This window comes from Tachyglossus aculeatus, chromosome Y4 (assembly GCF_015852505.1).
Source record: "Tachyglossus aculeatus isolate mTacAcu1 chromosome Y4, mTacAcu1.pri, whole genome shotgun sequence".
Classification (NCBI taxonomy): domain Eukaryota; kingdom Metazoa; phylum Chordata; class Mammalia; order Monotremata; family Tachyglossidae; genus Tachyglossus; species Tachyglossus aculeatus.
This window is the reverse complement of record NC_052096.1, coordinates 5,133,691-5,149,737: the sequence shown is the minus strand read 5'-3', so window position 1 is coordinate 5,149,737 and position 16,047 is coordinate 5,133,691. Positions and strand designations below refer to the sequence as shown.

Here is a 16,047-nt window from a genome sequence, read left to right as displayed (position 1 = left end):
ATGCAATTATCGCCCCTCCTTCAGCTCCACAGAATTTACATCTCTATCCGTCATTTCTCTCTTTGTATTTATGTCTGTCTCCCCCTCTAGACTGGAAGCTTATTGTGGGCAGGGAACGTGACTATCAACTCTGTTATATTGGACTCTCCCAAGCGCTTAGTACAGAGCTCTGCACACGGTAAGCACTCAGTGAGTACGACTGATTGACCGATCTGTTTGTATCAAATCCGCCCCAGCGTTCAGCACATAGTAACATGCTTAACAAATACTATAATGAGTATTATTACCAGAGAGGCAGTGTGGCTTAATGGATGGAACCCAGGCTTGGGAGTCAGAGGATCTGGGTTCTAATCCTGCCTCCGCCCACCACATGTCTGCTGTGTGAACTTGGGCAAGTCACTTCACTTCTCTGGGCCTCGGTCACCTCCTCTGTAAAATGGGGATTAAGAGTGTGAGCCCCATGTTGGACAGGGACTGTGTCCGTCCTGATTAGCTTGTATCTACCCCTGCGCTTAGCACAGTGTCTGGCGCATAGTAAGCGCTTAACAAATGCCATCATTATTATTAGTGTTATTGTAATAGTGGGGCAGGGACTGTGTCCAACCTGGTTAACTTGTATCTATCTACCCCAGCACTTAGAACAGCGCTTGGCATGTAGTAAGCGCTTAACAAGTATTATTGCTTGGCATGTAGTAAGCGCTTAACAAGTATTATTATTATTATTATTATTATTACTACCAAGGAGTCTTGGGATCTCTTCCTCCCTTCAGAGCCCTACTGGGAGCTCACCTCCTCCGGGAGGCCTTCCCACACTGAGCCCCCTTTTTCCTCTTCCCTGCCCTCCCTCCTTCCCCTCCCCACAGCACTTGTATATATATTTGTACAGATTGATTACTCTATTTATTTTACTTGTATGTATTTACTATCCTATTTATTTTGTTAATGATCATCATCATCATCAATCGTATTTATTGAGAGCTTACTATGTGCAGAGCACTGTACTAAGCGCTTGGGAAGTACAAATTGGCAACATCTAGAGACAGTCCCTACCCAACAGTGGGCTCACAGTCTAAAAGGGGGAGACAGAGAACAAAACCAAACATACTAACAAAATAAAATAAATAGAATAGATACGTACAAATAAAATAAATAAATAAATAAATAGAGTAATAAATATGTACTAACATATATACATATATACGGGTGCTATGGGGAAGGGAAGGAGGTAAGATGGGGGGGATGGAGAGGGGGACGAGGGGGAGAGGAAGGAAGGGGCTCAGTCTGGGAAGGCCTCCTGGAGGAGGTGAGCTCTCAGCAGGGCCTTGATGTGCATATAGCTTTAATTATATTTGTTATGACGACTTTGACACCTGTCTACATGTTTTGTTTGGTTGTCTGTCTCCCCCTTCTAGACTGTGAGCCCGTTGTTGGGTAGGGGCCGTCTCTCTATGTTGCCAACTTGGACTTCCCAAGCGCTTAGTACAGTGCTCTCCACACAGTAAGTGCTCAATAAATGCGATTGAATGAATGAGTGAAAAGGGAAAGGGGAGCGAAGAGCTGTAAGGGGCTGGAGGAGTTGGTAGGCCCTCTCCTGAGTACTTAGCACAGTGCTTTGAGCCCTAGAGATAATAATATTATAATATAATATGATTAATATAATAATAATAATACACAACACCTGACCCTCACAATAATAATAATGATGGCATTTATTAAGCGCTTACTACGTGCAAAGCACTGTTCTAAGCCCTGGGGAGGTTACAAGTTGATCAGGTTGTCCCATGTGGGGCTCACAGTCTTAACCCCCATTTTACAGATGAGGTAACTGAGGCCCAGAGAAGTGAAGTGACTTGCCCAAAGTCACACAGCTGACAATTGGCAGAACCGGGATGAGAACCCATGAACTCGGACTCCAAAGGCCATCCTCTTTCCACTGAGCCACGCTCCTTCTCCTATTCAGTAAATCCTACTAATTAATTGAATGGAGGCGCAGAGCAGAGAAACTCTGGGGCTGGAGAAGCGCTTAGTCCAGTGCTCGGCACACAGTAAGCGCTCCACAAATATGATTGAATGAATGAATGAATCAATCAATCAATCGTATTTGTTGAGCGCTTACCGTGTGCAGAGCACTGTACTAAGCACTTGGGAAGTACAAGTTGGCAACATATCATCATCAATCATATTTATTGAGCGCTTACTGTGTGCAGAGCACTGTACTAAGCGCTTGGGAAGTACAAGTTGGCAACATATAGAGACAGTCCCTACCCAACAGTGGGCTCACAGTCTAGAAGCGGGACGGGACGATCGAAACGGTCTTGGAGGAGCAGTGGGGCCTAGTGGAAAGAGCCCGGGCCTGGGAGCCCGAGGACCTGGGTTCTAATCCCGGCTCTGCCACTTCCCTGCTGGGTGCCTTAGGGTGACTCAGTTCACCTCTCTGGGCCTCCGTTTCCTCAACTGCAAAATGGGGGGTCAAGCCCCGGTCAACCGGGAGTCCCCGCTGAGTCCCGACGATCAGGCATCCATCCCGGCGCTCGGTACAGTGCTCGGCTGAACGAATAGTCCCCTTTTAGACTGGGAGCCCACTGTTGGGTAGGGACTGTCTCTATATGTTGCCAACTTGTACTACTACTAATAATAATGGCATTTATCAAGGCCCTTCTGAGAGCTCACCTCCTCTAGGAGGCCTTCCCAGACTGAGCCCCTTCCTTCCTCTCCCCCTCGTCCCCCTCTCCATCCCCCAATCTTACCTCCCTCCCTTCCCCACAGCACCTGTATATATGTATATATGTTTGTACATATTTTTTTACTCTATTTAATTTATTTGTACATATCTATTCTATTTATTTTATTTTGTTAGTATGTTTGGTCTCTGTCTCCCCCTTTTAGACTGTGAGCCCACTGTTGGGTAGGGACTGTCTCTATATGTTGCCAATTTGTACTTCCCAAGCGCTTAGTACAGTGCTCTGCACACAGTAAGCGCTCAATAAATACGATTGATGATGATGATGATTTATTAAGCGCTTACTATGTGCAAAGCACTGTTCTAAGCTCCGGGGAAGTTACAAGGTGATCAGGTTGTCCCACATGGGGCTCCCAGTCTTAATCCCCATTTTGCAGATGAGGGAACTGAGGCCCAGAGAAGTGAAGTGACTTGCCCAAAGTCACACAGCTGCCAAGTGGCGGAGCCAGGGTCTGAACCCATGACCTCTGACTCCAAAGCCCGGGCTCTTTCCGCTGCGCCACGCTGCTGCTTGTACTTCCCAAGCGCTTGGTACAGTGCTCTGCACACAGGAAGCGCTCAGTAAATACGATTGATTGATTGATTGATTGATTGATTGAATACCGCGATGACTATTCTTATTTTGGGGGAGCCGCCTCAGGGCCCGGGGGAGGGAGGGTGGGGTGCTCACCTCAGTGAAGGAGAACTCCACAGCGGGGACGCCACCAAAGGCGGTGAAGGAGTAAGCGCTGCTGTCCATGGCCAGGGGCCGGATCCTGGTGGGGACAGGGGGAGGAGGTTGTGGGCGGAGGCAATAATATATAATAATATATAATATCACTATTATTACATATTATTATTAATTATTATTATAATATTATATTATATATTATATTGTATTACAATATTATTAATTAATAATAATAATTATTATTAATGTTATTTATATATTATTATATAGGCAATATAATAATAATGATAATAATAATAATAATGATAATGATAATAATAATAATGGCATTTATTAAGCACTTACTATGTGCAAAGCACCGTTCTAAGCGCTGGGGAGGATACAAGGTGATCAGGTTGTCCCACGGGGGGCTCACAGTCTTCCTCCCCATTTTACAGATGAGGTCACTGAGGCCCGGAGAAGTGAAGTGATGATGATGATGATGGCATTTATTGAGCGCTTACTATGTGCACAGTACTGTTCTAAGCGCTGGGAAGGTTACAAGGTGATGGGGTTGTCCCACGGGGGGCTCACAGTCTTCATCCCCATTTTACAGACGAGGGCGCTGAGGCCCAGAGAAGTGAAGTGATGATGATGATGATGGCATTTATTGAGCGCTTACTATGTGCACAGCACTGTTCTAAGCGCTGGGAAGGTTACAAGGTGATGGGGTTGTCCCACGGGGGGCTCACAGTCTTCATCACCATTTTACAGATGAGGTAACTGAGGCCCAGAGAAGTGAAGTGATGATGATGATGATGATGGCATTTATTGAGCGCTTACTATGTGCACAGCACTGTTCTAAGCGCTGGGAAGGTTACAAGGTGATGGGGTTGTCCCACGGGGGGCTCACAGTCTTCATCCCCATTTTACAGACGAGGGCACTGAGGCCCAGAGAAGTGAAGTGACTTGCCCAAAGTCACACAGTTGGCGGAGCCGGGATTTGAACCCATGACGTCCGACTCCAAAGCCCGGGCTCTTTCCACTGAGCCACGCTGCTTCTCTATGCCATCATTATTATTATTGTATTTATTGAGCGCTTACTGTGCGCGGGTCACTGGACTTAGCGCTTGGGAGAGTTATTATTATTAATCAATCAATCAATCATATTTATTGAGCGCTTACTGTGTGCAGAGCACTGGACTAAGCGCTTGGGAAGTACAAGCTGGCAACATCTAGAGACGGTCCCTACCCAACAGTGGGCTCACAGTCTAGAAGTGTCAGTGTCATTAAGTGCCAGTCGAGTCATTCCGATTCATAGCGACTCCATGGATAGATTTTCTCCCGAATGTCCTGTCCTCTGCCATCATCTGCAACCTAACGGTTCTTCCGGGTTCTATCCACCGGCCCATATTCCCGATCCCACACAACAGAGAAGCAGCGTGGCTCAGTGGAAAGAGCCCGGGCTTTGGAGTCAGAGGTCACGGGTTCTAATCCCGCCTCCGCCACTTGTCAGCTGGGTGACTTTGGGCAAGTCCCTTCACTTCTCTGGGCCTCAGTTACCTCATCTGGAAAATGGGGATGAAGACTGGGAGCCCCCTGTGGGACAACCAGATCACTTTCAGCGCCTAGAACAGTGCTTCACACATCATCATCATCAATCATATTTATTGAGCGCTTACTGTGTGCAGAGCACTGGACTAAGCGCTTGGGAAGTACAAGTTGGCAACATATAGAGACAGTCCCTACCCAACAGTGGGCTCACAGTCTTAATCCCCCATTTTACAGATGAGGTAACTGAGGCCCAGAGAAGTGAAGTGACTTGTGGTTTACACATAGTAAGCACCTAACAAATGCCATCATTATTATGGGGTAGATACGGAGAGAAGCAGCGCGGCTCAGTGGAAAGAGCCCGGGCTTGGGAGTCAGAGGTCACGGGTTCTAATCCCGCCTCCGCCACTTGTCAGCTGGGTGACTTTGGGCAAGTCCCTTCACTTCTCTGGGCCTCAGTTCCCTCATCTGTAAAATGGGGATTAAGACTGGGAGCCCCCTGTGGGACAACCAGATCACTTTCAGCGCCTAGAACAGTGCTTCACACATCATCATCATCATCATCAATCGTATTTATTGAGCGCTTACTGTGTGCAGAGCACTGTACTAAGCGCTTGGGAAGTACAAATTGGCAACATATAGAGACAGTCCCTACCCAACAGTGGGCTCACAGTCTTAATCCCCATTTTACAGATGAGGTAACTGAGGCGCAGAGAAGTGAAGTGACTTGTGGCTTACACACAGTAAGCGCTTAACAAATGCCATCATTATTATGGGGTAGATACATAGAGAAGCAGCGTGGCTCAGTGGAAAGAGCCCGGGCTTGGGAGTCAGAGGTCACGGGTTCTAATCCTGCCTCCGCCACTTGTCAGCTGGGTGACTTTGGGCAAGTCCCTTCACTTCTCTGGGCCTCAGTTCCCTCATCTGTAAAATGGGGATTTTAAAACTGTGAGCCGCACGAGGGACAGCCTGATGACCTTGTATCTCCCCCAGCGCTTGGCAATCAATCAACCAATCCTATTTATTGAGTGCTTACTGTGTGCAGAGCACTGTACTAAGCGCTTGGGAAGTACAAGTCGGCAACACCTAGAGACGGTCCCTACCCAACAGCGGGCTAGTAAGCGCTTAACAAATGCCGTTATCATCATCAATAGTATTTATTGAGCGCTTACTGTGTGCAGAGCACTGAACTGATTATTATATTACGGGGCGCACAGTCTAAGGAAGAGAGACTGCAGGTAACGAATCCCCTTTTCACAGGTGAGGAAACCGAGGAACGGAGAACGGAAGCGACTCGCCCTAGGTGACACAGGCAAGAGGCGAAGGCGGGATCAGGACCCAAGTCCCTCTTAGCGCTTGGGAGAGTTATTATTATTAATCAATCAATCAATCCTATTTATTGAGCGCTTACTGTGTGCAGAACACTTGTACTAAGCGCTTGGGAAGAGCAAGCTGGCTCCGCGGCCCGGGCTCCGTCCGTTAGGCCGCGTGGCTTTTTCCCTCCCTACTCCAGAGACCCAGGCGTCCTGCAAACCCCACCGCAACTTACACCTCTGCCTCCCACTTGCGATCAGGAAACACCACCTGCTCATAGAGGGTCTGGCCGCTCCGGTTGGGGGAGTCCACCTGGGCAGGTGAGAGGGAATGGGGGGGAAAGGGCCTTAGTGGGTCGCCTCCCGCTCGGCCCAGCCCCGCGACTTGCTGGACCCCCACCCCCCAATTCCTCCCCCTCCCTCCATCCTCTCGGGGTCCTCCCCCCTCCTGCCTCTGGCCCCCCACTCGCTTTTTCCCCCCGCACCTGCTTGAGGACACTCTCAATGAGGCTGACGAGGAGAGGGCTGGTCTTGGCGTAGAATTGGTCATCTCCTGAGGGGCGGAGAGGAGGGGGAAGGACAGGTCAGGCCCGTGGGGGGGTCTCACTGTGGAGAGGGAGGGTCTCAGGGTGGGGGGGATGACCTCCCCCTCCGCAACACCCCCTACGGCGCGGCTCGGTGGAAAAAACCCGGGCTTTGGAGTCGGGTCCGGGGTTCGAATCCCGGCTCTGCCTATTGTCAGCTGGGTGACCTTGGACAAGTCACTTCTCTGGGCCTCAGTTCCCTCATCTGGAAAATAGGGATGAAGACTGTGAGCCCCCCGCCGTGGGACAACCGGATCCCCTCGTAACCTCCCCAGCGCTTCAGAGGTCATGGGTTCGAATCCCGGCTCCGCCGCATGTCTGCTGGGTGAGCTTGGGCAAGTCACTTAACTTCTCTGAGCCTCAGTTCCCTCATCCGTAAAATGGGGATGAAGACGGTGAGCCCCACGTGGGACAACCTGATCACTTTGGATCCCCCCAAGCGCTTAGAATGGTGCTTTGCACATAGTAAGCGCTTAACAAATGCCAACATTATTATTATTGTTATTATTAGAACAGTGCTTTATGCATATTAAGCGCTTAATAAATGCCATTATTATTGTCATTACCTAGGACAGCATTATCCAGGCTCACGTAGACGGCGGCTTTGAGGTGCAGCACAGTGAGGTAGCCCTGGGAAGGGAAGCCCGGGGATTCCTCAGTCGGTCAATCCGTCGGCGGTATTTATTGATCTCTGACTAATCATTCGTTCAATCGAATTCATTGAGTGCTTCCTAATCATTGATTCATGAGCGCTTCCTATGTGCGGAGCACTGGACTAAGCGCTCGGGAGAGGACGCTAGGACAGTGAGCAGACATTGCCTGCCCATTACATATCTATTGATTTTATTTTGTTAGTATGTTTGGTTTTGTTCTCTGTCTCCCCCTTTTAGACTGTGAGCCCGCTGTTGGGTAGGGACTGTCTCTATGTGTTGCCAATTTGTACTTCCCAGGCGCTTAGTACAGTGCTCTGCACATAGTAAGCGCTCAATAAATACGATTGATGATGATGATGATGATTACATATCTATTCTATTTATTTTATTTTGTTAGTATGTTTGGTTTTGTTCTCGGTCTCCCCCTTTTAGACTGTGAGCCCGCTGTTGGGTAGGGACTGTCTCTATGTGTTGCCAATTTGTACTTCCCAGGCGCTTAGTACAGTGCTCTGCACATAGTAAGCGCTCACTAAATACGATTGATGATGATGATGATGATTACATATCTATTCTATTTATTTTATTTTGTTAGTATGTTTGGTTTTGTTCTCTGTCTCCCCCTTTTAGACTGTGAGCCCACTGTTGGGTAGGGACTGTCTCTATGTGTTGCCAATTTGTACTTCCCAGGCGCTTAGTACAGTGCTCTGCACATAGTAAGCGCTCAATAAACACGATTGATGATGATGATGACGAGCAGAGCACTGTACTAAGCGATTAGTAGAAGATAATAAACGCCACCGTCCGTTCCCCCATCCCACATCCAGGGCCACAACTTCCACCGCCTGCCATCCCCCCCAGCTCCCGCGGCCTTCCCTGAATCCAGAGGTTCTTGCTTCCCATCCTGACTCCATCCCAGTCCCCCCGAACCCAGGCTCCCCAGCCCCCAGTCACCTCCAGCCATTCCGTGGAACCGACGCTGCCAAAGTCTCCGGCGTCCCAGCTGACGAACAGCAGACTCCGGCGAGGCTGAAAGCCTGGTGGGGTTGGGTTTTCATGGTATTTAATAATAATAATAATAATAATAATAATAATAATAATTTTTATATTAACAAATAATAACGGCACTTATTAAGCGCTTACTATGTGCAAAGCACTGCTCTAAGCGCTGGGGAGGTTACAAAGTGATCAGGTTGTCCCCCGGGGGGCTCACAGTCTTCATCCCCATTTTACGGATGGGGGAACTGAGGTCCAGAGAAGTGAAGTGGCTTGCCCAAAGCTGACAATTGGCGGAGCCGGGATTCGAACCCATGACCTCTGACTCCAAAGCCCGGGCTCTTTCCACTGAGCCACGCTGCATATCATTGTAGTTACTATTATTATCGTATTATTGGGTATTCATTAAGCGTTTACTAGGTGCCAGGCTCTGCACTAAGCACTTGGGTGACTATAAGCTAATCGGGTTGGACACAGTCCCCAACCCACGTGGGGACTCATAGTTTTCATCGCCATTGTACAGATGTTGCCAACTTGTACTTCCCAAGCGCTCAGTACAGTGCTCTGCACACAGTAAGCGCTCAATAAATACAATTGATTGATTGATTGATTGATTGATGAGGGCACTGAGACCTAGAGAAGCGAAGCGACTTGTCCAATGTCACCCAGCCAAGCGGCAGAGCCGGGATGAGAATCCCGGTCCTTCGGACTCCCGGTCTTCATCCCCATTGGACAGACGAGGGAACCGAGGCCCGGAGAAGTGATTCATTCAGTGGTATTTATTGAGCGCTTACTGTGTGCAGAGCGCTGTACTAAGCGCTTGGGAAGCCCAAGTTGGCAACATCTAGTGATCATCATCATCATCAATCGTATTTATTGAGCGCTTCCTGTGTGCAGAGCACCGTACTAAGCGCTTGGGAAGTCCAAGTTGGCAACATCTAATGATCATCATCATCATCAATCGTATTTATTGAGCGCTTGCTGTGTGCATAGCACTGTACTAAGCGCTTGGGAAGTCCAAGTTGGCAACATCTAATGATCATCATCATCATCAATTGTATTTATTGAGCGCTTACTGTGTGCATAGCACTGTACTAAGCGCTTGGGAAGTCCAAGTTGGCAACATCTAGTGATCATCATCATCATCAATCGTATTTATTGAGCGCTTGCTGTGTGCAGAGCACCGTACTAAGCGCTTGGGAAGTCCAAGTTGGCAACATCTAATGATCATCATCATCATCAATCGTATTTATTGAGCGCTTGCTGTGTGCATAGCACTGTACTAAGCGCTTGGGAAGTCCAAGTTGGCAACATCTAGTGATCATCATCATCATCAATTGTATTTATTGAGCGCTTGCTGTGTGCAGAGCACCATACTAAGCGCTTGGGAAGTCCAAGTTGGCAACATCTAATGATCATCATCATCATCAATTGTATTTATTGAGCGCTTACTGTGTGCAGAGCACTGTACTAAGCGCTTGGGAAGTCCAAGTTGGCAACATCTAGTGATCATCATCATCATCAATCGTATTTATTGAGCGCTTGCTGTGTGCAGAGCACCGTACTAAGCGCTTGGGAAGTCCAAGTTGGCAACATCTAATGATCATCATCATCATCAATCGTATTTATTGAGCGCTTGCTGTGTGCAGAGCACCGTACTAAGCGCTTGGGAAGTCCAAGTTGGCAACATCTAATGATCATCATCATCATCAATCGTATTTATTGAGCGCTTGCTGTGTGCATAGCACTGTACTAAGCGCTTGGGAAGTCCAAGTTGGCAACATCTAGTGATCATCATCATCATCAATTGTATTTATTGAGCGCTTCCTGTGTGCAGAGCACCGTACTAAGCGCTTGGGAAGTACAAGTTGGCAACATATAGAGAAGGTCCCTACCCAACAGTGGGCTCACAGTCTAAAAGAATAATAGTGATGATGGTATTTATTAAGCGCTTACTATGTGCCAAGCACTGTTCTAAGCGGAGAGTAGTGATGTGATGTGACTTACCCAAGGTCGCCCAGCAGATAAGTGGCGGAGCCAGGACTAGAACCCGGGGTGGCCTTGTGGTGAAGGGGTTGGGGGACATGGGGGTCTCCCCCAAGCCCCCAGCCCATGTAGCCCCCCGCCCTGCCCCGCCGACCCCAGGGTCAGTCCCCTCCTTACCGTTGCTCACCATGGCCGAGAAAGTCCGCACCAGTTCCAGCAAAATAGCCGTCCCCACGGCGGACTTGGCGGCCCCCGGGCCCCAGGCGTCCCTCTGGGCCCCGATGACCACGTAGTGATCTGGCGATGGGCGGCGGGAGAAGGAAGGAGGGGGAAGAGGTGACAACTTCTCATTGGGGGTAAAAAAACGGGGTGGGGAATTGGGGGTGGAGGAGCGGGGGGACTCCCAAACGCTCAATTAATGCGATCGAGTGATGCTCAATCAATCAATCAATCAATTAATACGATCGAGTGATGATCAATCAATCAATCAGTCGTATTTATTGAGCGCTTACTGTGTGCGGAGCACTGGACTAAGCCCTTGGGAAGTACCAGATGGCAACATCTAGAGACAGGCCCTACCCAACAGTGGGCTCACAGTCTAGAAGGGGGAGGCAGAGAACAAAACCAAACGTACTAATGAAATAAAATAAATAGAATAGATAGGTACCAGTAAAATAAATAAATAAATAGAGTAATAAATACGTACAGACATATAGACATATATACAGGTGCTGTGGGGAAGGGAAGGAGGTAAGATGGGGGGGAAGGAGAGGGGGACGAGGGGGAGAGGAAGGAAGGGGCTCAGTCTGGGAAGGCCTCCTGATGATGATGATTATGATGGCATTTATTAAGCACTAACTATGTGCAAAGCACTGTTCTAAGCACTGGGGAGGTTACAAGGTGATCAGGCTGTCCCATGGGAGGCTCACAGTCTTAATCCCCATTTTCCAGATGAGGGAACTGAGGGCGAGAGAAGTGAAGTGACTTGCCCAAAGTCACACAGCTGATTTGGCGGAAGTGGGATTTGAATCCATGACTTCTGACTCGTGGATGAATGAATGATACTGGGGCGGGGGGGGCGGGATGGGCCCATTTTGGGGCTTTGAGGCCCCGGTGGGAAACGGGATGAGGCCTGGGATGAGGGTGGGATGTTGGGAGTCAGGATTGGGGGCATCGTTCCCGGGGAGCGGGAAGCGGGGCCGGAGGGACCGCTTCTCCTGAGTCTGTGGGCCCCAGCCTCCCTCTAGATTGGAAGCTCACTGTGGGCGGGGAATGTGCCTGCTGCGTCTTTTATTGGACTCTCCCAAGTGCTTAGTACAGTACTCTGCCCACATTAGGTGCTCAATAAATACGATAGCCTGACTGGCAGTGTGCCCCCTGCCCCTCTGAAGACCCCTCCTCCTCTGTGCCTCCAGGGAGACCGGGGGGACGGAGTCCCATCCGTCCAGTCCCCCCCTAAGGATGGGGTCCCCATCCATCCCACCCGCCTCGGGCAACCCCTGACCCCCAGACTCTCTGGAGGGTCTCCGGGTTGGCGGAGGGGCTCCGCGCCCCGGGGGGGGCCGGGGGTTGGGGTTACCGGGCTCCGAACGCCCCTCGATGCAGCCGAAGATGTTGTTGATGGGGGTGGACGTGCGGCGGTTGTTGACGACCAGGCGGAGCTGGGCCCCCGTGGTGGTCAGAGTTGGGCCCAGGCTATACGGGGTCCCGGAGAGGCGCCCCTTCCACTCCCGGGGGGCCTTGGGGCCGGACAGCCTCCTGGACAGGGTGGGAGTCAAAGGTGGGGGGGGGTCCAGTCAGTCAATCGTATTTATTGAGTCCTTACCGCATGCTGAGCACCGTACTAAGCGCTTGGGAGAAGCAGCGTGGCTCAGTGGAAAGAGCACCGGCTTTGGAGCCAGAGGTCATGGGTTCGTATCCCGGCTCTGCCACGTGCCTGCTGTGTGACCTTTGGGTAGGTCACTTCACTTCTCTGAGCCTCAGTTACCTCATCTGGAAAATGGCGATTAAGACCGTGAGCCCCGCGTGGGACAACCTGATCACCTTGTATTCCCCCCGCCCCCAGCGCTTAGAACAGTGCTTTGCTCATAGTAAGCGCTTAACAAATGCCATTATTATTATTGTTATTCTAGCCCACGTCTTGCCTCTGGCCTGGGACGCCATCCCGCCCCAAATTCACTGATTCATTCATTCAGTCGTATTTACTGAGCGCTTACTGTGTGCAGAGCACTGGACTAAGCGCTTGGGAAGTACAAGTTGGCAACGTATAACATATTTGGCAACAAGTTGGCCAAATCCGACAGACGCTCCCTCTCCCTCTTTTCAGGGCCTTTTTGAAGGCCCATCTCCTCCCAGAGGCCTTCCCGCGCTTAGAACAGTGCTTTGCACATAGTAAGCGCTTAATAAATGCCATTATTATTATTATTATTCCCAGACTGAGCCCCCCTTTCCTCTTCTCCCTCTTCCTTCTGCATCGCCCTGACTTCCTCCCTTTATTCATCCCCCACCCCATCCCAGCCCCACACCACTTAAACGTCCACATCTGTCATTTATTTATTTCTGTTCATGTCTGTCTCCCCCTCTAATAATAATAATAATAACAATGGCATTTGTTAGGCGCTTACTATGTGCAGAGCACTGTTCTAAGCACTGGGGGGGATACAAGGTGATCAAGTTGCCCTACGTGGGGCTCACAATCTTAATCCCCATTTTGCATATGAGGTAACTGAGGCTCAGAGAAATGAAGTGACTTGCCCAAGGCCACACAGCAGACATGCGGATGAGTCGGGATTTGAACCCGTGACCTCTGACTCTAAAGCCCGGGCTCTTTCCACTGAGCCACGCTGCTTCTCTAGTGCTTCTCTAGACTATAAGCTCGTTGTGGGCAGGGAATGTGTCTATTTATTGTTGTGTTGTACTCTCCCAAGTGCTTAGTACAGTGCTCTGCACACAGTAAGCGCTCAATAAATATGACTGAATGAACGAATAATAATAATAATAATGCTGGCATTTGTTAAGCGCTTACTATGTGCTGGGGGGATACATGGTGATCAGGTTGTCCCACGTGGGGCACACAGTCTTAATCCCCATTTTACAGATGAGGGAACTGAGGCTCAGAGAAGTGAAGTGACTTGCCCAAGGTCACACAGCAGACATGTGGTAGAGCTGGGATACGAATGAATGAATGAGTAAATGAACGAATGAATACAATCCAACAATAGACACATTCCCTGCCCACGATGAGCTTGCAGTCTAGAGAAGCAGCATGGCAGAGTGGACAGACCACAGGACCGGAAGTCAGAAAGTCCTGGGTTCTAATCCCGCCTCTGCCGCTTGCCTTCTGTGTGACCTTAGGCAAGTCACTTCACTTCCCTGGGCCTCAGTTTACATCATCTGTCAAATGGGGAATAAGACGGTGAGCCCCATGTGGGACAAGGACTGTGTCCAACCTGATTTGCTTGTATCCACCCCAGCGCTTAGTACAGTGCCCGGCACATAGTAAGCACTTAACAAATGCCGTAATTATTATCATTATTAGAGGATCAGGGGAGAACTGGGGCGATCCTCGGGGATGTGAGGATACACCTGTCCCTGAGACAGGTGTGTCGCTCCCAGATGGGCTTTACTGCGCCTTAGAACAGTGCTTTGCACATAGTAGACGCTCAATAAATACCATTGATTGTTTGCCATCTCTGCTATATCGTACTTTCCCAAGCGCTCAGTAGAGTGTGAGCCCCTAGCAGGGACTACGGCCAACCCGATTTGCTCCTATCCACCCTAGCACTTAGTACACTGCCCGACACTTAGTAAGCGCTTAATAGATACTATAATCGAGCTCACTGTTGTCAGAAATGTGTCTATTTGCTGTTCTATTAATTCAATAGTATTTACTATTCATCCCCAGCATGGCTCAGTGGGAAGAGCCCGGGCTTGGGAGTCAGAGGTCATGGGTTCGAATCCTGGCTCCGCCGCTGGTCATCCGTGTGACTTTGGGCGAGTCACTTCACTTCTCTGGGCCTCAGTTGCCTCATCTGTAAAATGGGGTTTAAGACTGTGAGCCCCGCATGGGACAACCCAATCCACTCCAGCACTTAGAACAGTGCTTTGCACATTGTAAGCACTTAACAAAGTGCTTTAGACTGTGAGCCCACTGTTGGGTAGGGACTGTCTCTATGTGTTGCCAATTTGTACTTCCCAAGCGCTTAGTCCAGTGCTCTGCACACAGTAAGCGCTCAATAAATACGATTGATTGATTGATTGATTAACAAATGCCATCATTATTGTTATTACGGAGTGCTTACTGTTTGCAGAGCACTGTACTAAGCGCTTGGAGAGTATACTGTGAGCCCACTGTTGGGTAGGGACCGTCTCTATATGTTGTCAACTTGTACTTCCCAAGCGCTTAGTCCAGTGCTCTGCACACAGTAAGCGCTCAATAAATACAATTGAATGAATGAATGAATGAAATATAATTCAGCAAGAAATAGAGACAGTGCCTGCCCACAACGGGCTCACGGTCTCCCAAGCGCTTAGTCCAGTGCTTTGCACACAGTAAGCGCTCAATAAATACAATTGAATGAATGAAATATAATTCAGCAAGAAATAGAGACAGTGCCTGCCCACAACGGGCTCACGGTCTCCCAAGCGCTTAGTCCAGTGCTTTGCACACAGTAAGCGCTCAATAAATACGATTGAATGAATGAAATATAATTCAGCAAGAAATAGAGACAGTGCCTGCCCACAACGGGCTCACAGTCTCCCAAGCGCTTAGTCCACTGCTTTGCACACAGTAAGCGCTCAATAAATACGATTGAGTGAATGAATGAATGATTATTCCAGTGCTCTGCACATAGTAATGACGGGCATTTGGCTTTAATTCTTTTTGTTCTGACGACTTGACACCTGTTCACATGTTTGGTTTTGTTGTCTGTCTCCCCCTGCTAGACTGTGAGCCCGTTGTTGGGTAGGGACCGTCTCTAGATGTTGCCGACTTGGACCTCCCAAGCGCTTAGTACAGTGCTCTGCACACAGTAAGCGCTCAATCATCGTCATCATCAATCGTATTTATTGAGCGCTTACTATGTGCAGAGCACTGTACTGAGCGCTTGGGAAGTACAAATTGGCAACATATAGAGACAGTCCCTACCCAACAGTGGGCTCACAGTCTAAAAGGGGGAGACAGAGAACAAAACCAAACATACTAACAAAATAAAATAAATAGGATAGATATGGACAAGTAAATAAATCCCAAGAATTTAGTCCAGTGCTGTGCACACAGTAAGCACTTCTAGACTGTGAGCCCGTTGTTGGGTAGGGACCGTCTCTCTATGTTGCCGACTTGGACTTCCCAAGCGCTTAGTCCAGTGCTCTGCACACAGTAAGCGCTCAATAAATACGATTGAATGAATGAATGAATAAGTACGATTGAATGAATGAATGAATAGTAAGTGCTCAGTAGGTTGCTGGGGCCTGCTGCCCCCTGCTGCCCAAGAACAGAACTTCAGCCTCGCCGTCCTTGCCCTCTCTTCTCCAGAACCAGGAGAGGGTTAAATAACGATAATTATAATAATAATAATAA

The 16,047-nt window shown here is 49.1% G+C and overlaps 1 protein-coding gene across 2 annotated transcripts in view; it reads right to left on the bottom strand.

Annotated features, from left to right (window-relative positions):
• Nucleotides 1-16,047, bottom strand: part of TFR2 (transferrin receptor 2) — a 49,690-nt gene that overhangs the window by 8,694 nt on the left and 24,949 nt on the right. For both annotated transcript variants that reach the window (XM_038768979.1, XM_038768978.1), the window contains exons 9-15: nucleotides 12,049-12,227; nucleotides 10,647-10,766; nucleotides 8,442-8,524; nucleotides 7,404-7,467; nucleotides 6,739-6,806; nucleotides 6,490-6,566; nucleotides 3,411-3,495 (exon numbers count right to left, since the gene is read on the bottom strand). In XM_038768979.1, coding sequence (XP_038624907.1) covers nucleotides 3,411-3,495; nucleotides 6,490-6,566; nucleotides 6,739-6,806; nucleotides 7,404-7,467; nucleotides 8,442-8,524; nucleotides 10,647-10,766; nucleotides 12,049-12,227 — 676 coding nt within the window. The remainder of the gene's footprint in view (nucleotides 1-3,410; nucleotides 3,496-6,489; nucleotides 6,567-6,738; nucleotides 6,807-7,403; nucleotides 7,468-8,441; nucleotides 8,525-10,646; nucleotides 10,767-12,048; nucleotides 12,228-16,047) is intronic.